Source organism: Physella acuta, unplaced genomic scaffold (genome assembly GCF_028476545.2).
Source record: "Physella acuta isolate Inbredline_101_S28 unplaced genomic scaffold, ASM2847654v3 ptg000842l, whole genome shotgun sequence".
NCBI classification, from domain to species: Eukaryota; Metazoa; Mollusca; class Gastropoda; family Physidae; genus Physella; species Physella acuta.
Window position 1 is genome coordinate 111,781 of NW_026732359.1, and position 24,512 is coordinate 136,292.

A 24,512-nucleotide genomic window follows, 5' to 3' on the forward strand; every position below is an offset into this window, starting at 1 on the left:
TATATATATATATATATATATATATAGGCCTATATCTATATATATATATATATGTATATGTATATATATATATATATATATAGTCCTATGTATATTAATATATATATGTGTATATATATAAATATGTATATATATATATATATATATATATATATATATATATATATATATATATATATATATAGGCCTATCTCTCTCTCTCTATATATATATATATATATATATATATATATATATATATATATATATTTATATGTGACCGAGTCTAGTTGCATCTTCTGCTCGACAACGCCAAATGTAACCAGTCTATTTGCTTGTAGTGCCAAATGTTAACGAGTGTATTTACTCAGTCTACACAACATCGACCACAATATAGATACTCGAAGATGCAGGTTTACCATTGATCCTTTTATTACATGAATCAAAAAGAAATGCTTCACAATAATATAATGAATCAACTGACCCCCAACCGTCCTCACTAGTCTTCACATAACCGAATGCACATGTCTATCGTCCCTATTAACACAACACGTCTACACCGTTCAATAACCAACTTGATACTGCCACACTTCTACTCTCTAACTGACTGACTGACTGACTGACTCGTTCTCAGCCGTCGCCTTCCTATATATCCCTTCGTATTCGTAATCGGATTCGTAATCGTATTCGTACTCGTATTCTAATCGTTGCATCAGAATGTTAATTACGCCGCTTCTGTCATACAGTCCGATTAATAAGCCATCTGCACTGTTACGTCAGCCTGTGAACTGCGCAGCGGCTTTGTGATCGTTATCAGCCTAACACCTGCACTATTGCGTTGTTATCGTCTCTGGTAACTACACCTAGTTACATCCACCGCCGCCTTTTTTTTGTGTGTTTTCAACCACAAACAACGCTTGGTAGGTGCACTTCTTAAATGTCAATCGCACCATCGTAAAAAAATTTATTGTTCCATTCACTGTCAATGTCGTCACATTCGTAAAAGATTGACAGTTATCCCTATTTCACATATCAAATGTGTCTACATCATATTCCTCAGACACAAGGCAGTTCTAGAATTCACATCCACCTTTTTTCGTTTGGTGCCTTCACCAGTTCACTTTTATAACTTTTTGAACAGTCTGTTCTCATACCAGCGCGACCATGAAAGAATTGATGGTTGCTGACGAAAAATTTCGTATTCTTTCTGTTTCTCAAACTTCTCCGCGGACCACTTATCTGATGGTCTACTGTCTCTCTGCTTCTGGGAGGAACGGGATCCTCTTTGTTGCCGTTATCCTCCACTTGTGTATCGCTGTTGTTCTGTTGATGGTGACATGGTTCCGGGATGGGTATGAGAATTTCCGTTGTAGTTTCCGGTTCCCTAATTGTCTTAGGTTTCTTTGTGTGTAAATGCTCCTCTTGCCGATGCCAATATTTCTTTAATTGAGCAATATTCGCCCACCGATCCGGTTTGGTGTGATTGGTGGGTCTTATCTTAAAGGGGCCACCGGCTATTTTAGGCATCTCCACGACTTGCCATATCTCCTGTCCCCAGAGGTCGTGGATTTTGTTTCTGCCTAACGGGTGGCTACGCAGTAATACCCTGTCGTTCAGTTTGAGTGGCGGGTCCTTTGTCTGTACCGGCGGTTCCCTTCGCCGTGCTTCATGTTCTAGTCTTTCCTGTACCACCTTGTACATTTCTCTAATTCGTCTCATATATTCATTCACATATTCTAGTGTGGTGTATGAGCCAGTCATACTCTCCTTTTTTCCTAGGAACAAGTCAAGAGGGAGTCGAGCCTCCCGTCCGAACAGTAACATGTGTGGCGAAAAGCCGGTTGTGGCATGGGGGGTGCAGTTGTATAGATATACCAACTCTGGGAGAAAATCAGGCCAACGTTTTTTCTGTTCAGGTTCTAGAGTACGCAGCAAATCATGCATGCTGCGGTTGAACCGCTCGCACTGTCCGTTTCCTTTCGGATTAAATGTGGTTGTTCTAGATTTGTTGATCCCGTAGTGGCTGCACAGTTGGTTAATTACTTCTGACTCGAAGGCCCTTCCTTGGTCAGAGTGTAATTGTCTTGGTATGCCATATTTGGTGAACCATTGGTCTATTAAGACCTTTGCCACTGTTTTGGCCGTCTGATCTCGTGTGGGCACCGCAACAGTCCATTTGGTGAATACATCAGTCATTACCAACACATGTTCCGTCCCATCCGATGATTGCTCCAACGACGTAAAGTCCATAGCCACAATCTCTAGTGGTTTTGTCGCCAGTAGGTGTCCTGATGGCTGTCTCATTTTAACAACTGGCATTTTCGCATGCTGACACCTCACACAAGCCTCACAATGGCGTTTGACCTCCATCTCCATATTGGGCCAGTAGCACCGCCGTCGTAATATTTTGTGCGTCCTGTCCTGACCCTGGTGTCCCGCCCTGTCATGTGCCAACTTTAGCACTTCTTCTCGTAACTGTCCAGGCACCACCACCTGGTGTATTGTCCCATCTATTTGGTCATGAATTCTCCGCATGAGAACACCATCCTTTATACTGAGACGGTCCCACTGACTCAGTAGTTTCTTTGTTTCTCGACCAAACTGTTCTCTTTCCCTTCTTCTTGGGAATTTTTGTTCCTGGACGTATTTCAATAGCGGCTGTAAGCCACTATCCGTTCTCTGGGCATCTCTTATCTCTTTGTGATTCAGGCAATTAAAATCACTGATGTCCATATGACGGGGCTCTGTGGATGTGTGCTCCACCACAGTCTGCCCGTTTTGCATCACTTGCACCCCATGAGGGATATCTGTTGACGCTCTGACCTCACATATTCCTGTCAGCGTTTCTTCCTCATCGCCCGGTCTCTCGTAAGGATTCCTTGATAAAGCGTCCGCATTGCCATTGGACCGCCCCGGGCGATATTTTATCTCTAGGTCAAAGAGTGCCAATTCTGCTGCCCATCGCTGTTCGATGGATCCCAACTTTGCTGTCTGTAGGTGACTCAGGGGGTTATTGTCAGTGTATACCACACATTTAGCACCTAATAGATAGTCCCTGAATTTTTCAGTCACAGCCCATTTTAATGTCAAAAGTTCTAGTTTCATGGCGCTGTAATTTGTCATGTTCTTCTCTGATTCCTTCAGAGCTCGACTGGCATACGCAATAACCCTGAAACTTTGCTCTTGTTGTTGTGATAGCACACCTCCCAGACCTTTAGAGCTGGCGTCAATTTCTAGCCGAAATGGCTTGTCAAAGTCTGCGTATCCTAATATCGGCGCCTCTGTCAAAGCCTTTTTCAGTAGCTTAAACGAGTTCAGGCCTTCCTCAGTCCATAATTCACCTATCAGTTGTGTTTTGCCTTTCTTTTTCTCCTTACTGTGTTTCTTTGTCATTTTGTTTACCAAGGCATGCAACGGTGCGGCAATTTTTGCAAAACCAGGTACAAATTTTCTATAATAGGAAGCAAAGCCCAAGAATGATCTGACCTCTACTGTGGTTGTTGGCTGTTTCCATTCTTTAACAGCTGCAATTTTATCTGGGTCAGTGGCGATGCCATCCGACGAAATCACATAACCCAAAAAACGTACCGATTTCAGACCGAAGACGCATTTGTCTGGGTTCAGCCTTACTCCTATTTCTCTAAGACGGAGAAACACTTGTTCTAATCTTTCTAGATGGTCCTCCCAAGTTTTTGAGTAAACTAGTATATCATCCAAGTACACCAACATTATTTGAAATAGAAAGTCACTCATAGCACTCTGCATTACTCGCTGGAATGTAGCAGGTGCATTAGTTAGACCAAACGGCATACGGGTCCACTCGTACAGTCCTAGTGGAGAAGTAAATGCAGTCTTATGTTGATCGTTACATATATATATATATATATATATATATATATATATATATATATATAGTCCTATGTATATTAATATATATATATATATATATATATATATATATATATATATATATATAATATATAATATACGTGTGTGTATATATATAAATATGTATATATATATCTATATATATATCTATCTATATAAATATGTGTGTGTGTGTGTGTAAGTGTGTGTGTGTGTAAGCTATATACGCTTCGGTTCAGAAAGGTTAAACTCAGACATGATAAAAACGCTAGATAATTAACAGAATGCTGATGACAGCCAATAGAAAAACCAGATGTTAGATTCCCTTTTGTATTCTAATTATAGAACCGAGGGTAACGTACGAAAGCGAGGCTGCTCTTTGTTCTCTTCACGTCGACGAGAGGTTTGCAATCTCCCGGTGTATTGATCGCCCTATTATCTATCTCACGAGAAAAATGGCCCGTTGAGGAAGGATACACCGGGCGCTAGGTTGATAGTGCTGTCTCTTTTCTCTAAACAAAAACCACCCCCCCACACACACCACCCCCACCCCCACCCACACCCCCACCCACACCACCCCAACCCCCCACCCCCCACACACACCACCCCCCCACACACCACCCCCCCCCACCCCCACCCCTACACACACCACCCCACACACCCCCCACCCCCCACCCCCCACCCCCCACCCCCCCCCCCAAAAAAAAACATGTCTACCGTCCCATTCAACGAAATATAATTATATACTTTTTCCAGTGTCCGCCCCCTCCCCGAAAATTCTACACCCGCCCCCGAAATTTTCAAGTACCCTCACCCCTCTCCGGGGAGGAAAAAGTCTAAATTAAAACCACCCCCCCACTCACCCCCACCCCCCCCCCCCACACACACACACACCACCACCCCCCCCACCCCCCACCCCCCCCCCCCCCCCCCCCAAAAAAGCATGTCTACCGTCCCATTCAACAAAATATAATTATATACTTTTTCCAGTGTCCGCCCCCTCCCCGAAAATTCTACCCCCGCCCCCGAAAATTTCAAGTACCCCCACCCCTCTCCGGGGAGGAAAAAGTCTAAATTAAAACCACCCCCCCCCCCCACTCACCCCCCATCCCCCCCCCCCACACACCCCCCCCCTCCCCCCACCCCCCACCCACAACCCCCCCCCCCCCCCTAAAAAAACATGTCTACCGTCCCATTTAACGAAATATAATTATATACTTTTTCCAGTGTCCGCCCCTCCCCGAAAATTCTACCCCCGCCCCCGAAAATTTCAAGTACCCCCACCCCTCTCCGGGGAGGAAAAAGTCTAAATTAAAACCACCCCCCCACTCAACCCCCCCCACCCCCCACCCCCCTCAGACGTTCTTACGCGGGGGTGGGGCTTCGCCCCTACCCGAAGAATTGTATGCAAGAAACTCTTCACGCAAACCATTTAGATTAGACAACATTTCCTTTTTTTCAATGTTTCAATGACGTCATTACATTACTGTGTGCACTCTCTGGTTTGAGATTATGTTCTACTCTACGCTAAATGTGTCGACGTCATATTTCGTTTTTCGATTACTGTGCAGGTTTTTAAATTCCTTGTGTTTTCTCTAGAGCGTTCTTGTCAGACAGATAGATAGATAGATAGATAGATAGATAGATAGATAGATAGATAGACAGACAGCGAAACTATTATTATAGATGGGTCCATGCTTTAGTTCGATTACGTCCCTTGAACTGTAGTTGTGTCGCTTAGTTGTGTAGAATAAACCGGGGGGGGGGGGGCTTTTTATAAGGATGCTAATTTATTTGTTTACAAACAGGTGGTGCTGAAAAAATATTAATAATATTCTGGCAAATCTATCTCTTTATGTCAGAAAATAGCTTATCAGAACTCAACAGCTAATTGTGACAATTATATATGTAAAATAAAAATAATTAAATCTGAAAATTTAATTAAAATAAATGAATAATAATTTTAAAAGGAAAATACAACTTCCATAGAGATATACGTCTAGTAAATAGTATGTCACTATTTTAAAGTAACGAAAAAAACACCACCAGCTATCTTAAATTAATGATTACTGGGTCAGTACTTTTAAACATTTTCAGACATTTAATTTAAGACGACAAGCGCTAATGAAATAAAACAAATTTAATTAAACCGGCGGTTATTTTAAGGAGTAAATTAAGGCTACGACATTAGTCATCGCCTAACCCAGGCTTCTCCCCCCCCCCCCCATCTCCCATTCCTATCTGACCTTCACATTAACTGTACCCTTATCGAAATCTCCCTCCGTTAATTAAATTATAAAAGCTATAAATATTCTGGCATTTGATTTAATTACTGGTATTTAATGTAATTACCTAAGTTTTATTGGATTACTAGAGTAGCCTATAAGGGTTATAGTATCCGCTCTTTTAATTTCATTCCAGTTTTACCCCGACTCCCAAATCCCTGTATTATTTTGTTTAATCTCTTATCTATCCGTCATGCTTACCGCTATTTATTTCTTCTAATTTCTCACATTTTTTTTCCCTTTATTTTTTACTCTGTTTTTTTTTAAAATCTCTCACAACCCATGTTCCATTTTTTTTTCACCAAAATCTTTTTTTTTTTAAATTCGCATCTTCTAACTTGAATTTTTTCTTATTCTCTTGTAAATGTGACATCGCAGCTATTCAATTCAATTTAATAGATCAATTGTTTATGTATTAGGCAACCAATATAAAACATTACACGCAGTGTTTCTTCCAGACTTTTTCCTCGGAGGGGGGGGGGCACTTAATATTTTCAGGAGGGCGGTTTACATATTCGGGGGGGGGGGGGGGGGGACGGGACGAGACGACGGACGGGACACTAGTAAAAGTATATATTTACTCTATAAATTCCATCTCGTCTCGTCCGGGGGGGGGGGGGCGGGGCGGTAGACTTTCTTTTGAGGGCTCCCCCCACCCGAAAAGATGCCTGGAAGAAACTCTGTTTACATGAAAGATAAAACAATAGGCCTACACTTATTTTTCTTTTCAAACACGAACGATCTCTTAGCTACACTTAGCTACACTTTAATAAAAGTCCTCTCAACCCAAGCTGACCTACAGGAGTAGTGCTGATCACTGCCTACCACAACATTTCTTATCGCTGGTACATCTACAGAGTTGGCCTATACAAATGATTACTGTCTTGTCCAGCTAACAGATGAGAAGTTGCCAACCGCTGTTTTTCTTACCCCAAATGGCGGGGATTTATTTCTAATCCATTCTAGAATCTACCCCGTGTAGGCCATATGTGAGGACAGAGCCTCGATTTGACAGTTCTAAAAATAGCAATATTGCTATCTATCATGCTTAGCACCGTTTGAACCGGCTTCTCTCTAACTTGAACACAAGACAAAATGGAACTTTTTAGAAATAGGGCTTTAGCTCTAGAAATATGGGCTCTGTATTTAAGTTAATAAATGTGTAGTTCGTTTTTATATTAAAAAAAAAAATAAACCGTTTTTTTTCACTTGAAAAAGTAATGTGAGTTTTCCTAAGTAGTAATACGGGCTCTTCTTCAAATAACGCAGTGTTTGGCTATTTTCAGATTTAAGAACTGAAGGGGATTATTACATAATTAATTTGTCACATTTATGATTGTACTACTAGAACAAGAAATAGTAGCTTTACTTTGGTGATCAATTTTCTTGATGGAGTTGTCGTATAGGATTTATTATATATATATATATATATATATATATATATATATATATATATATATATATATATATATATATATATATATATATATATATATATATATATATAATCGTCTTGCAGTAATGCAGTAATAATTTCAGACTTACAATACAGCTAGGATATAGGCCTACCCAGCGGAATGGTGGTATTCATTTATTATTTAAAGAACAGTATCCAATTTAGGGTTATGTCGTTAGTTGAAACAGAAATGGCTATGGTCGGGTTTCGTCGTTCTAGTATTTAAGTTATATTATGATATAGGGTGCAATGTGTTCACACATTTTTTATGTTACATAACGTTTTATTTAATTTTTAACTTTTTTTTCTTAATTAACCCTAGTCAGATTGTAGTAGCTGTTCCAAAACATGACGCATACTAAAACCTAAATCTTAGTGTTTGAAAATTTAATAGCAGTATTGCCTTTTGCAATTAATTATTTCTTTTTACAACTTGATTTCTTACTTTTCTATATGTGACCGGATCGTGTGTATTTTAACTCATTTTGTTTTGCTTAACTCAAGTAGTTAGATAGCATGCTATTTTTTATTTAATAAACTAAAATATTATTGATATCTAAAGAATTATGTGGAAACATACTATTAGACCTACAAATGATTAAAGTAAATAATGTTAAATTGTAATCAAACTCGCTTGTCTATCTACAAATGTAAAATCGAAGTTGCATGTTTGGCATCTTCAACTGTTTAGGACTTTCTAACATTCTTGGTCACTATGAAATATGTGTGTTCAATAAAAGATAACTAGATGTGTGGCTCATACATCAGTGAGTTAGGTTTCTACACATGTGTCTGTCTTCTACACATATGTCTGTCTTGAACATAATGAGCTACACGTGAATACATCTGAATGTATTACATATCACAGCGTTTTTGTCGTGTACACATCTTAGTGTAAATGTCTTGTACACTTCTCTATGTGGATTTTTTGTACACATCTCACTGTGGCTGTACACATCTCACTGTGGCTGTACACATCTTAGTGTCGATGCCTTGTACACATATGTGTTTGTCTAGTATACATCACAGAGTGTTTTTCTTCTGTACACACTGTTGTATTTGTTCTGTACACATCTTTATGTGTTAGGGTTCTACTTATCTCTGTTTTGGCTGGCATGTACACATCTCACTGTTTTTGGCTTGTACACATCTCACTGTTTTTGGCTTGGTACACATCTCTTTATGTGTCAGCATGTACATATCTAATATGTACACTTGCTCTGTGCTACTCTGCATATTGCTATTTTTTTCTATTCCTTTTCTTGTTTTTATTTGAAAAAAAGAATTTAACACGACTTGTATGTTAAAATTACAAAATACGAAATATACTTTTAGTAAAATTAAGTGTTGAAACACAGTTCCTTAAAAACTAAATGTTTTTTTAATATATTTTTAAAAACATAACAATTGCAAATAGTGTATTATTCTAAATTAGCTAAACTTAATATTTTTACATTATTACAAAGATTTAAAATTAGTTAAACATTTTTAGGATGACATACAGATGTTCTCTCCATATACAGAGGTAACTCATGTCTGTTTACTTTCTCTGCAGGCGAAGTGGGAGTGACTCAACAGTATCACCAGTTGCCGATAGACCCGTGTCGAAGGAGTTTGAGAATATAACGCTAGACGATCTACAGTTGGTGACTACGTTAGGGATGGGAGGTTTTGGTCGGGTGGAGTTGGTGAGTTGCCAGATAAATATTTGGGTTGGGAGGTTTTGGTCGGGTGGAGTTGGTGAGTTGCCAGATAAATATTTGGGATGGGAGGTTTTGGTAGGGTAGAGTTGGTGAGTGGCCAGATAAATATTTGGGATGGGAGGTTTTGGTCGGGTGGAGTTGGTGAGTTGCCAGATAAATATTTGGGATGGGAGGTTTTGGTAGGGTAGAGTTGGTGAGTGGCCAGATAAATATTTGGGATGGGAGGTTTTGGTCTGTTGGAGTTGGTGAGTGGCCAGATAAATATTTGGGATGGGAGGTTTTGGTCGAGTGGAGTTGGTGAGTTGGCCAGATAAATATTTGGGGTTGGAGGTTTTGGTCGAGTGGAGTTGGTGAGTGGCCAGATAGATATTTGGGATGGGAGGTTTTGGTCGAGTGGGGTTGGTGAGCGGCCAGATAAATATTGAGGGTTTTATGCCTTTGGAGGTGTTGACTTGCCATAATAGCAATTTTCACTCCCTTTTCCTGAGTGTTAAAATGCCCTTATCGTAACTCACTCATAAGTTTTCAAAGTATCATTCTTAACTTAGGCTACCACTCAAATCAATGCGGCTGAAGTACGCTCTCCCCGCCCCTTGTTTATAGAAACAAACATTCTCGGATACAAAATAATTATTGTTCTTAACTTGATATTAATCTTTCTAATCCAACACAACATTCTTTAAACAACATTAAAATTCACACTTTATATTAATCCATATTCACAATAATACAACTGAATAACTATAACGTTTCTAGTTACACCAACGGTATGCTTTAAACTCGCCATAACGTCAAGTGTATAACGTATTTATTGAACCACCAGGTCCAGCTGATCAAAGACAAATCGAAAACATTCGCGCTGAAATGTCTGAAGAAGAAACACATAGTCGAGACTAGACAGCAAGAACACATTTACTCGGAGAAAAAAATCATGATGGAAGCAGATTCAACCTTCATAACAAAGTGAGTCATTGATCGCAAACAGTACGTCATACTTATCGTTATACCCCCTCCTACTCTAAACTCCATCCTTCATGTATATGTTTCCACTGTACGCCTAGAAAGAAAAATTATGATGGAAGCATTCCACATGGATAATAAACTTAGTTATCGGCCACAGAACAACTTGTAGTTATACTTAGTTGTTATCAAGTACTCCAACCCAGAGGCGTAGCGAGGGGGGGCGGGGTGCGGACCACACCGGGTGACACCAATTAGGGGGGTGACACCAAGGCAAAAAAAAAAATATATATATAAAAATAAAACTTGAGGGGGGTGCAAATCGAAAATTTGAAAGTTTGTCCCCGGGAACAGAGTCTCTTCCAGGCATCTCTTCGGGGGGGGGGGGCTTCGCCCCCCCCCCGAAAATTTTTTACCGCCCCTCCGAACGAAATGAAATTTATATAATTTATATAGAAAATATATACTTTTAACAGTGTCCGCCCCCCGAAGAAAGTTTACTGCCCCCCCCCCCGAAGATTTCAAGTGCCCCCCCCGGAGAAAAAAGTCTGGAAGAAACACTGCCCGGGAAGGGTCGCTACGCCTCTGGGGGTGGGGGGTGACACCATTAAGTGCCGCACCGGGTGACACCCGACCTCGCCGCGCCACTGCTCCAACCCACATTTCCCCACCCTACTTCACTTTACTCTCTAGCGATATAAAATGTATTTACTCCCAGTAAAAGACTCCGCAGTTATAGCCATAAGTTATTGTTCACTACAACAATTATTTATTATGTCTTCACACCACCCCTACCCTACATTGATCATCAAGAATATTTGAAATTTTCTGCGTCGAACCGAATTTCCTTTCCCATAAAGTAATGGGTAGAAATATGTTAAAACTGTTAAAAATATTCACTACCCGAATCCCTATTTTAGTATGCAGTAGTGTTTTTCTTTTTTTGTGTGTGTGTGAAGAAGAATTTAAGGTCGCATTCTTTATATTTAGGCTGGGTTGTATAAAGAAGGGTTTTGTGTGTTGGGGTTTAGCGTGGAAGGATTTCTTAAATATGGTTCTTTGTAGAAGATATTTGTTAAGTAGGGTTTAGTGCAAGAGGGGTTTAAAACAGGGTTGTGTAAAGAAAGTTTTTCTGAGGCAAGTTTAGCTGTAAGATGGTTTATTCCTAATGCAGTGTTGTATAAAGGGTTTGTACAGCATTATTTAACTTGTATTTAACTGCGTTGTGTACTTTTTTTTAAAAAAGCGACCACTGTAAATTTAGACCTATTTAAACGCAAGTGAGCCAACCCTACCACCACCACCACTACCTTTTTTCGAACCCATTTTAACATTTGCTTAAAACAAGATGATTGAAATGTTATTTAAAGAACGAAATGTCCCAGACAGTAAAAAAAAAAGGGTCCTGGGTGTAGGCCTACATTTACAAGTACGGCTGTATTTACATTCGACTGTTGATCTATTTACATAATTTTTTTACATTTCAGACTTCACAAGACATTCAGGGACAAGAAATATGTTTATATGTTAATGGAGGTCTGTCTAGGAGGAGAATTGTGGACCATACTCAGGGATAGGTGACTTGTCTCTTACATTTGGGTTATATTATAGTTCACACATTCTCTTACATTTTGGTTGTTTTTATACGTCCTCTTGTCTCTAACATTTGATTCACACATTCTCCTACATTTTGCTTGTTTTTATACGTCCTCTTGTCTCTTACATTTTAGTTGTTTTTATACTTCCTCTTGTCTCTTACATTTGTTGGTTGTTTTTATAGTTCACGTATTCTCTTACATTTTAGTCCTCTTGTCTCTTACATTTGGCTTGTTTTTATATATCCTCTTTTCTCTTACATTTGGCTTGTTTTTATACTTCCTCTGTCTCTTACATTTGGGTTATATCTATAGTTCACATATTCTCTTACATTTTGGTTATATCTATATTTCACATTTTCTCTTATATTTTGGTTATATCTATAGTTCACATGTTCTCTTACATTTTTGTTATTTTTTAATTAACATTTTAGTTATTTCTATATTTAGATTTTTCCCTTACTTTTTTACTCTTTGTCGTTTTCTTTCAAATTTTTGTTATTTTTATAGGTCACGTTTCTATTACATTTTAAATATTTGTAGAGTTCCCGTTTGTTTTCTCATATATTTTACTACTCCTATATCACTTTATTATTTCCTTATATATTTAATTATTTCCTAATGCTAGACATCGAACGACCGCACGGAGATATATCTGATCCAAGTTTCATGACCTGCCGTGTATTAATTAACCAAGATAAAAAAGTTGTTTTTTTTCTTCCCCTGCGACTACTACCAAAATCTTCCTGTTGAATGTTGGCATCCAGATCTATCTTTATGTAGACTTAGAGTTCTATTGGAACACGTGACCTGACTTTCTCCCATTTTTTTCCTATTTATTTTTTCTTCTTGGCTGTGTAATCCTATGTCATGAAGTGACGTATTTGGGATTTCCCCGCCAGTAAAAACACTCAAACTGAATATTTATTTTTCTAGAGAAAGTCTGATTCTATCATTCAAATCTTATTTTCAAAAAGTAAATCCACTCTGGCAAATACCATACAAGAAGAGGACTGACTATTCCATTACTTGGCCAGATTTTCTCACAACTTCAAGTTTCATATTTTTTTAAATAGTTTTTTTATACTCTTCTTAAGCCGGCGATTATTCTTTTAAATCCTGGCTCATTTTTCGGCTTAAGGGCGATGTTACTGAGTAAAGTTTTCTTTTCTGGGCCACACGTGATCACTAATGCGGTCCCTGGAGGGTCGGGCGAACTTGTTACTCGGCGCGTTTTTTTTTTGGGTTGAAGTCTGCTTGAATGTTGGTCACGTGGACTGGTGGGGTACAGGGACTGGTTGGGTACAGGGACTGGTTGGGTACAGGGACTGGTTGGGTACAGGGACTGGTTGGGTACAGGGACTGGTTGGGTTTAGGGACTGGTTGGGTTTAGGGACTGGTTGGGTATAGGGACTGGTTGGGTACAGGGACTGGTTGGGTACAGGGACTGGTTGGGTACATGGACTGGTTGGGTACAGGGACTGGTTGGGTACAGGGATTGGTTGGGTACAGGGACTGGTTGGGTACAGGGACTGGTTGAGTATAGGGACTGGTTAGGTACAGGGACTGGTTAGGTACAGGGACTGGTTGGGTACAGGGACTGGTTGGGTACAGGGACTGGTTGGGTACAGGGACTGGTTGGGTACAGGGACTGGTTGGGTACAGGGACTGGTTGGGTACAGGGACTGGTTGGGTACAGGGACTGGTTGGGTACATGGACTGGTTGGGTACAGGGACTGGTTGGGTACAGGGACTGGTTGGGTACAGGGACTGGTTGGGTACAGGGACTGGTTGGGTACAGGGACTGGTTGAGTACAGGGACTGGTTAGGTACAGGGACTGGTTAGGTACAGGGACTGGTTAGGTACAGGGACTGGTTAGGTACAGGGACTGGTTAGGTACAGGGACTGGTTGGGGTACTAACTGGTTGGGTGTAGGGACTGGCTGGGTGTAGGGAATAGTTAAACTGGTTAAGTACATGGATTGGTTGGATATAGGGACTGGTTACAGGGACTAGTTGCGTACAGGTACTACAGACAAAACTTAAATTCTATTTTTGACTAGAACTTGCTGACTCAATGAAGCTCTAATTCTAACAAATTACCGTAATAATAGTTTTAAGATCCCCGAAATAAACCACAAGCCGATAGTCTCCAGAAAAAAAAAATCGGTTCCACCTTTAATGGTCTTCGATTAGTCTGCGCCCAGCCTTTCTACTATGTCTGAAAACGGAGCGATCAACGGGTCTATTTCTTACACAACTGATACCAACTAACTTTATATTCGTTTCTGATAAACTCTGGTTCATCACATCCAATATTTACTGTTGATCAGAAATGTTATATTTACATATGACGCTTGCTACGGCAGCCTATATTTAGCTGTACCATTTTTAAATATTAAACTCAAGAAGCCTGTTTTATTTACTAAAACAATTTGTGGATACATTCTACGACTTGATAAGTTCTGTCCATTGTTGTTCTTTTTGACATTGAAATTCGGCCGAAAACGTATTTCACTCCTCCAGATTCTCTTAAAATACACTTTCTTTTTCTGTAGATTTAGTTATCTAAAGCAGTTTGATAAAGCTACTTTTAAACATCTAATTCTAGCGGTCATTTCGAATAGTTTAATATCACGACTGTTTTAAAATCGACTTTCATGGGACATTTCGAATAGTTTGATAACACGACTGTTTTAAAATCGACTTTCATGGGACATTTCGAAAAGTTTGATCACACGACTTTTTAAAATCTACTTCCAATGGAAATTTCGAATAATTTGATAACATGTCTGTTTTAAAATCGACTTTCATGGGACATTTCAGATAGTTTGATAACACGACTTTTTAAATCTACTTCCAGGGGACATTTCGATGACCTAACAGCGAGATTTTGTGTGGCGTGTGTTCTAGAAGCTTTCTCGTATCTCCACGCTAAAGGCATCATCTACAGGGACCTTAAGCCGGAGAACTTGCTGCTCGATGCCAGAGGATATGTCAAATTGGTGGGGAGAACTTGTCATTTTGTGTTTAGATGTCATAGATGTCAATTGGTGGGGAGAACTTGTCGTTTTGTGTTTAGATGTCATAGATGTCAAATTGGTGGGGAGAACTTGTTATTTTGTGTTTAGGTGTCATAGATGTCATGTAGTGGGGAGAACTTGACCTTTTGTGTTTAGGTGTCAAGTGGTGGGGAGAACTTGTCATTTTGTGTTTAGGTGTCAAATGGTGGGGAGAACTTGTTAATTTTTGTTTAGGGGTTAAGTGGTGGGAGAACTTGTTATTTTGTATTTAGATGTCAAGTGGTGGTAAGGGACCACCCAAGTGGTGTGTAGGGGAGGTAAGGGACAACCCACTGGTGTAGGGGAGGTAAGGGACGTCCCAGTGGTGTAGGGGAAGGCTGGTGGCAAGTGTTTTATAACAGTCGTTGTGTGTATCCTAAGATGATCAGTGCACATATTGATTTTCAACTGGTAATAAAAAAACAAATTCCAATTTTTTTTAGTAAGGGAGGCTATCGGTTGTTTATTGAAGTGGTTAGTAGAAGCTAATGGATACTGTAATAAGGGGCGTAATAAATCTTAAATGTGTTATTTATGTATCATGGGAAATAACTGGAACAAAACTTTTTTTTTAAATCACCGGGGTGAACTGTAGCCAAGATGGGAATGCATAATAAAGCATGAAATAAAGTAATTTTTTTAACAAATACTAATAATAACAAATTTAGAAAATACGTAAATTAGGCAGTTTGGCATTCATTTTCTCGAGCAGTGCCCCTGTGGTAGAGAAAGCCTGTATTCCAAATGTAGTGTAGGGCTCCATACTTTACAGCTTGTGCAGCATCTAAACCTGAGCGTGCAGTTTCTTGTGAATCTTGCAGGTAGACTTCGGGTTCGCGAAGAAGATCGGGGTGGGCAAGAAGACATGGACGTTCTGTGGAACTCCCGAGTACGTGGCGCCTGAGATTATCCTGAACAAGGGCCACGACCACTCTGCCGACTACTGGTCACTGGGGATTCTGATGTTCGAGCTCTTGAACGGCACGTAAGTCCACATTTTGATAGTACTTTTTTTTACTCTGTACATTGAACGGCACGTAAGTCCACAGTTTGATAGTACTTTTTCATACTCTGTACATTGAACGGCACGTAAGTCCACAGTTTGATAGTACTTTTTCATACTCTGTACATTGAACGGCACGTAAGTCAACATTTTGATAGTACTTTTTCATACTCTGTACATTGAACGGCACGTAAGTCAACATTTTGATAGTACATTTTCATACTCTGTACAGTGTGTATAAAACTGTAGATTTGTTTAATGTTGATCCAAATGTTTCGACAGTTAACATATACACAACTCAGCTCTAAACCTAAGTTTTGTTTACAATGACGGCCTGAATGTTGCTGAAACTAACTTGACGGGGTTTATTTGACATTTTTGGTCTATGCTGCTGAAACTAACTTGACGGGGTTTATTTGACATTTTTGGTCTATGCTGCTGAAACTAACTTGACGGGGTTTATTTGACATTTTTGGTCTATGCTGCTGAAACTAACTTGACGGGGTTTATTTGACATTTTTGGTCTATGCTGCTGAAACTAACTTGACGGGGTTTATTTGACATTTTTGGTCTATGCTGCTGAAACTAACTTGACGGGGTTTATTTGACATTTTTGGTCTATGCTGCTGAAACTAACTTGACGGGGTTTATTTGACATTTTTGGTCTATGCTGCTGAAACTAACTTGACGGGGTTTATTTGACATTTTTGGTCTATGCTGCTGAAACTAACTTGACGGGGTTTATTTGACATTTTTGGTCTATGCTGCTGAAACTAACTTGACGGGGTTTATTTGACATTTTTGGTCTATGCTGCTGAAACTAACATGACGGGGTTTAGTTGACATTTTTGGTCTATATTTCTTAATTATTAATCGTAGATTTTTTAAAATTCTAATTGAAATCACGATTTTAAGATTTATGGATTATTAATTATTTTGATCATTGTTTACACATTTTCGCTTGGAAAATGTTGTTCATATAAGCTATTCTATTCCTACACACACACAAAAAAAACAATCATTTTGTGCAGTGTTGCATTTAGTTTTTTTTCGGTTTCTATTCCTACAAAAAAAAACAATAAGCTTATCATTGTGTGCAGTGTTGCATTTAGTTTTTCTTCGGTTTCTATTCCTACAAAAAAAAACACTAAGCTCATCATTGTGTGCACTGTGGCACCTAGTTTTGTTAGATTTATGCTATAAATAAAAATTTACCATTTTTTTCAGACCCCCGTTTTCAGGGTCCGACCCTATGAGGACCTACAACATCATCCTCAAGGGTGTTGACCACATCGAGTTCCCAAAGAAAATCAGCAGGAGCGCACACGTGTTGATTAAAAAACTCTGTAGGGACAATCCCATGGAGAGACTGGGATATGGGAAAAATGGGATCAGTGACATCAGAAAAAACAAGTAGGATAATTATCTTGTTTTATCAGAAAAAACAAGTAGGATAATTATCTTTTATCAGAAAAAACAAGTAGGATAATTATCTTTTATCAGAAAAAAACAAGTAGGATAATTATCTTGTTTTATCACAAAAAACAAGTAGGCTAATTATCTTGTTTTATCAGAAAAAACAATAGGCTAATTATCTTGTTTTACCAGAAAAAACAAGTAGGATAATTATCTTGTTTTATCAGAAAAAACAATAGGCTAATTATCTTGTTTTACCAGAAAAAACATGTAGGCTAATTATCTTGTTTTACCAGAAAAAACATGTAGGCTAATTATCTTGTTTTACCAGAAAAAACATGTAGGCTAATTATCTTGTTTTACCAGAAAAAACAATAGGCTAATTATCTTGTTTTACCAGAAAAAACATGTAGGCTAATTATCTTGTTTTACCAGAAAAAACAATAGGCTAATTATCTTGTTTTACCAGAAAAAACATGTAGGCTAATTATCTTGTTTTACCAGAAAAAACAATAGGCTAATTATCTTGTTTTACCAGAAAAAACAATAGGCTAATTATCTTGTTTTACCAGAAAAAACATGTAGGCTAATTATCTTGTTTTACCAGAAAAAACATGTAGGCTAATTATCTTGTTTTACCAGAAAAAACAATAGGCTAATTATCTTGTTTTACCAGAAAAAACATGTAGGCTAATTATCTTGTTTTACCAGAAAAAACATGTAGGCTAATTATCTTGTTTTACCAGAAAAAACATGTAGGCTAATTATCTTGTTTTACCAGAAAAAACAATAGGCTAATTATCTTGTTTTACCAGAAAAAAAACATGTAGGCTAATTATCTTGTTTTACCAGAAAAAACATGTAGGCTAATTTTCTTGTTTTAACACAAAAAAAAACCAAGTAGGCTAATTATCATGTTTTATCAGATAAAACAATAGGCTAATTTCCAATGTTTTATCACAAAAAATAAGTACGCAAATTATCTTGTTTTATCACACAAAAAAACAAGTAAGCTAATTATCTTGTTTTAGTTCATTGTGAGAATCTTGTGTTTAAGAAAAATCGGATTGGTAACATCTATATATATAAAGCAAAGTGGTCGGGTGCCCGATAGGGCACTTCCCGGCGCCGCAGGCGCGTCAAATTTGGCACGATGGTGCCTTGGGGCAATAGAACACGAGGGCCGGTGACAGTTGGCCGAAAAGTCTACGGAGAGGGGGTCAAAACTGACCTCGACTGACCGGCGCCTTATATGGGCTATATTAAGAAAAAAAAATTCCTCCGACGACCCCCCTTGAAATTTTGTGAGGTGGTAGGAGAACCCCTTGGGCAGTCACAAAAAACTCGGCATATCTGGGAAAACTTCGTAAAGGGGTCAAAACTGACCAGTCGTATTTCCCTATATAATCTTTGTATTTTATGGGGAAAACAGAGGGTCATTTCAAAACGGATTTTAGGGCACTTACCTTCTTTACATCTGGCTAAGTTTTAGCATGCTTATAGGTAAATGGCTTGGCCGTAGGGCAGACATGTCGGTTACACTAAAAGCCCTCGACGAGGGCTAAAAAGTGACCGCGAGTGAAATTCTCTTAATATGAGCTATATTACGAAAAAAAATTTCCTCCGACGACCCCCCTTGAAATTTTGTGAGGTGGTAGGAGAACGCCTAGGGGTGTAAGAAAAAACTCGGCATATCTCGGAAAAATCGGGAAGTGGGTCAAAACTGACCAGTCGTATTTCCCTATATAATCTTTGTATTTTATGGGGAAAACAGAGGGTCATTTCAAAACGGATTTTAGGGCACTTACCTTCTTTACATCTGGCTAAGTTTTGGCATGCTTATAGGTAAATGGCTTGGCCGTAGGGCAGACATGTCGGTTTCACTCATAGCCCTCGACAAGGGCTAAAAAGTGACCGCGAGTGAAATTCTCTTTATATGAGCTATATTACGAAAAAAAATTTCCTCCGACGACCCCCCTTGAAATTTTGTGAGGTGGTAGGAGAACGCCTAGGGGTGTCACAAAAAACTCGGCATATCTCGGAAAAATCGGGAAGTTGGTCAAAACTGACCAGTCGTATTTCCCTATATAATCTTTGTATTTTATGGGAAAAACAGAGGGTCATTTCAAAACGGATTTTAGAGCACTTACCCTCTTTACATCTCGCTAATTTTCGGCATGTTTATAGGTAAATGGTTTGGCCGTACGGCTGACCTGTCAGTTTCACTCAAAGCCCTCGACAAGGGCTAAAAAGTGACCGCGAGTGAAATTCTCTTTATATGAGCTCTATTACGAAAAAAAATTTCCTCCGACGACCCCCCTTGATATTTTGTGAGGTGGTAGGAGAATGCCTTGGGGTGTCAAAAAAAACTCGGCATATCTGGGAAAACTTCGTAAAGGGGTCAAAACTGACCAGTTGTATTTCCCTATATAATCTTTGTATTTTATGGGGAAAACAGAGGGTCATTTCAAAACGGATTTTAGGGCACTTACCTTCTTTACATCTGGCTAAGTTTTGGCATGCTTATAGGTAAATGGCTTGGCCGTAGGGCAGACATGTCGGTTTCACTCATAGCCCTCGACGAGGGCTAAAAAGTGACCGCGAGTGAAATTCTCTTTATATGAGCTATATTACGAAAAAAAATTTCCTCCGACGACCCCCCTTGAAATTTTGTGAGGTGGTAGGAGAACGCCTAGGGGTGTCACAAAAAACTCGGCATATCTCGGAAAAATCGGGAAGTTGGTCAAAACTGACCAGTCGTATTTCCCTATATAATATTTGTATTTTATGGGAAAAACAGAGGGTCATTTCAAAACGGATTTTAGGGCACTTACCCTCTTTACATCTCGCTAATTTTCGGCATGTTTATAGGTAAATGGCTTGGCCGTACGGCTGACCTGTCAGTTTCACTCAAAGCCCTCGACGAGGGCTAAAACGTGACCGCGAGTGAAATTCTCTTTATATGAGCTCTATTACGGAAAAAAATTTCCTCCGACGACCCCCCTTGATATTTTGTGAGGTGGTAGGAGAATGCGTTGGGATGTCACAAAAAACTCGGCATATCTCGGAAAAATCGGGAAGTGGGTCAAAACTGACCAGTCGTATTTCCCTATATAATCTTTGTATTTTATGGGGAAAACAGAGGGTCATTTCAAAACGGATTTTAGGGCACTTACCTTCTTTACATCTGGCTAAGTTTTGGCATGCTTATAGGTAAATGGCTTGGCCGTAGGGCAGACATGTCGGTTTCACTCAAAGCCCTCGACGAGGGCTAAAAAGTGACCGCGAGTGAAGTTCTCTTTATATGAGCTCTATTACGAAAAAAAATTTCCTCCGACGACCCCCCTTGAAATTTTGTGAGGTGGTAGAAGAATGCCTGGGGGTGTCACAAAAAACTCGCCATGTCTGGGAAAAATCGGGAAATGGGTCAAAACTGACCAGTCGTATTTCCCTATATAATCTCTGTATTTTATGGGGAAAACAGAGGGTCATTTCAAAACGGATTTTAGGGCACTTACCTTCTTTACATCTGGCTACGTTTTGGCATGCTTATAGGTAAATGGCTTGGCCGTAGGGCAGACATGTCGGTTTCACTCAAAGCCCTCGACGAGGGCTAAAAAGTGACCGCAAGTGAAATTCTCTTTATATGAGCTATATTACGAAAAAAAATTTCCTCCGACGACCCCCCTTGAAATTTTGTGAGGTGGTAGAAGAATGCCTGGGGGTGTCACAAAAAACTCGCCATGTCTGGGAAAAATCGGGAAATGGGTCAAAACTGACCAGTCGTATTTCCCTATATAATCTTTGTATTTTATGGGGAAAACAGAGGGTCATTTCAAAACGGATTTTAGGGCACTTACCTTCTTTACATCTGGCTACGTTTTGGCATGCTTATAGGTAAATGGCTTGGCCGTAGGGCAGACATGTCGGTTTCACTCAAAGCCCTCGACGAGGGCTAAAAAGTGACCGCAAGTGAAATTCTCTTTATATGAGCTATATTACGAAAAAAAATTTCCTCCGACGACCCCCCTTGAAATTTTGTGAGGTGGTAGAAGAATGCCTGGGGGTGTCACAAAAAACTCGCCATGTCTGGGAAAAATCGGGAAATGGGTCAAAACTGACCAGTCGTATTTCCCTATATAATCTTTGTATTTTATGGGGAAAACAGAGGGTCATTTCAACGCAGACTTTAGTGTACATAAACTCAGTATATCTGGCTAATTTTTTGCATACGTTTAGGTCAATGGCTTGACCTTTATGGAAAACTGTCGGTTTGACTCAAAGCCCTCGACGAGGGCTAAAAAGTGACCGCGAGTGAAATTCTCATTATATGAGCTATATTACGAAAAAAATTTTGCTCCGACGACCCCCTTTGAAATTTTGTGAGGTGGTAGGAGAATGCCTGGGGGTGTCACAAAAAACTCGCCATGTTCTGGAAAAATCTTGAAATGGGTCAAAACTGACCAGTCGTATTTCCCTATATAATCTTTGTATTTTATCGCAAAAACAGGGAAATTTTAACACAATTTTTAGGTTACTTAACGTCTGTACATCATGCTAAGTTTTTGCATACACTACTATAGATGACTAGGCCGTATGGAAAAACTGTTGGTCAGACTCAAAGCCCTCGACGAGGGCTAAAAGATGATCGTGAGTGAAATTCTCCTTATATGAGATATATATTTAAATAAATTGACGAATGATCCCCTTAGTATTATATGACGTCGTAGACCGACCCTGTAGATTAACAAAAAAACTTTATTCCCGTCGGAAACAGCCATTATAGTCGTTAACTATGTTCATATACCGTAATTTCTTATCTAAGCATAGCAACTGTTTGCAAAAAACAGTAAACAAAGACATACGTAATACCTTCAGTTTTCAAGGGAGGTAACGTTTTTAAAATTATTATTTTTCAAATAATTGTATACTATTTTCAACCGAAACAGAAAATGACGAAGTATAGCATTTGTTTTAGTACAAAATTAAGTTGTTTATTCAGTTACGTATCCTAATTAAATAATCAAATAAATTTCAAAAGGCAATGTAATATAAACTGTTAGATATACTGTTTATGGAACCTGTGTAGTTCTAATTCCGTTTTAGTTATAGATTGCGTACTTTCCAATATTTCTTTGAGAACGGCATTTAAATGACCAACAAAAACATTTTTTCTAAAGATAGCATTACCGTTTAATTTAAAGCACTCCACACCCAACCCATCGCTAAATTATTAAGTATTCAAATTCTCAATGTTTTTTAAAAACCTAAGCGAAGCTAGGCAGTATGCCTAGTTAGAAATAAAACAAGAACATTTACGTGAAGTTTGTTTTAGTTGTCATATGAGATGTTTGGTTTAACGAAAAATTGGATTTTAGAAATAAACAGGTGATTAATTTCCTTATTTAACTAAAAAAAAAAGCCTGCCGATAGGAACATGGAAGAGAAGTTTTGAATGACAACAAGCACTCGTTTGTCTATGACAAATATGTAACAAAACATTGATAACAATGCCGAAAATAGTGTAGTGAAAATGTAAAAAAAAAATTCGATGAATCAGTTTTAAAAGTATATAATTAAATATTTATGTAGATAGGTATTGTTTATAGATTATTTAATAAATACGTTAAAGTTTTCATATTTGCATTTTATATGATACATATATTAAATTTCTGAAAATAATTTCTAAAATCGCATTGAGTACTTTGCATAGATGGGATTTAAAATATTTTTATTTGATATTTTGAGTAGATGGTTTCAAGGATTTGACTGGGAAGGACTTATGAATCTTACTATGACGCCACCAATTATACCAAAGGTATTTAGAATTAATCACCAACTGTATATGTTTTTCATGTAAGACAAGTTATAAAATTTGGTATTGGCTTCTATTAATGTTTATCCTGAAATAAATCTAAGAGTTAACATTTTTAGCTGTGCTTTCTTTTCATTGTGATAAAGGCTTTATTTTTTAAAGTTACAAATATGAGGTCAACTTTCCAGTAAACGTTTCACATCTCTATGTCCAACTATCTTTCCTTTTGTCCAAATGCTCCTCTCTCAGTCCACCTTTCTTTTTCTTTGTACAAATGTCCCTTTCTTTGTCTATCTACCTTTCCTTTGTGTCGAAATGTCCCTCTCCAGTGTTTCTTCCAGACTTTTTCTCCGGGGGGGGGGGGGGGTAGACTTTCTTCGGGGGGGGGGGGGGGCGGACACTGTGAAAAGTATATTTTTTCTATATAAATTATATAAATTTTATTTCGTTCGGGGGGGGGGGGCGGTAGAATTTTTTCGGGGGGGGGGGGGAGGGCTTTGCGCCCCCCGAAGAGATGCCTGGAAGAAACATTGTCCCTCTCTCTCTGTCCACCCTATATTTACCTTTGTCCAACTAACCCCCCCCCCTCTCTCTCTCTCTGTCTATTTTATGTGTCCAATGCTCTAAAGCTGTATCTGATGATTGTGGTTGCAGGTGAAGACACCAACAGACACCAGCAACTTCGACAGCTACCCACGTGACATGGACATCGCTCCCGATGAGCTATCTGGATGGGATATAGACTTTTAGTCAGGACCCACATCCCAAGTTGGATGGGATATAGACTTTTAGTCAGGACCCACATCCCTAGTTGGATGGGATATAGACTTTTAGTCAGGACCCACATCCCTAGTTGGATGGGATATAGACTTTTAGTCAGGACCCACATCCCTAGTTGGATGGGATATAGACTTTTAGTCAGGACCCCCATCCCAAGTTGGATGGGATATAGACTTTTAGTCAGGACCCACATCCCTAGTTGGATGGGATATAGACTTTTAGTCAGGACCCACATCCCTAGTTGGATGGGATATAGACTTTTAGTCAGGACCCCCATCCCAAGTTGGATGGGATATAGACTTTTAGTCAGGACCCACATCCCTAGTTGGATGGGATATAGACTTTTAGTCAGGACCCACATCCCTAGTTGGATGGGATATAGACTTTTAGTCAGGACCCACATCCCTAGTTGGATGGGATATAGACTTTTAGTCAGGACCCACATCCCTAGTTGGATGGGATATAGACTTTTAGTCAGGACCCACATCCCTAGTTGGATGGGATATAGACTTTTAGTAAGGACCCACATCCCTAGTTGGATGGGATATAGACTTTTAGTCAGGACCCACATCCCTAGTTCACTCATCAGGA

At 39.1% G+C, this 24,512-nt stretch overlaps 1 protein-coding gene across 4 annotated transcripts in view; it reads left to right on the forward strand.

Moving 5' to 3' along the window:
- Positions 1–24,512, forward strand: part of LOC131951980 (cGMP-dependent protein kinase 1) — a gene marked incomplete at its 5' end in the record, with an annotated part of 127,062 nt that extends 102,550 nt beyond the window's left edge. For all 4 annotated transcript variants that reach the window (XM_059314452.1, XM_059314450.1, XM_059314451.1 and 1 more), the window contains 8 exon segments: positions 9,143–9,275; positions 10,114–10,253; positions 11,738–11,827; positions 14,709–14,850; positions 15,729–15,892; positions 17,138–17,323; positions 23,078–23,144; positions 23,796–24,512. In XM_059314452.1, coding sequence (XP_059170435.1) covers positions 9,143–9,275; positions 10,114–10,253; positions 11,738–11,827; positions 14,709–14,850; positions 15,729–15,892; positions 17,138–17,323; positions 23,078–23,144; positions 23,796–23,891 — 1,018 coding nt within the window. In that variant the 3' untranslated portion in view covers positions 23,892–24,512.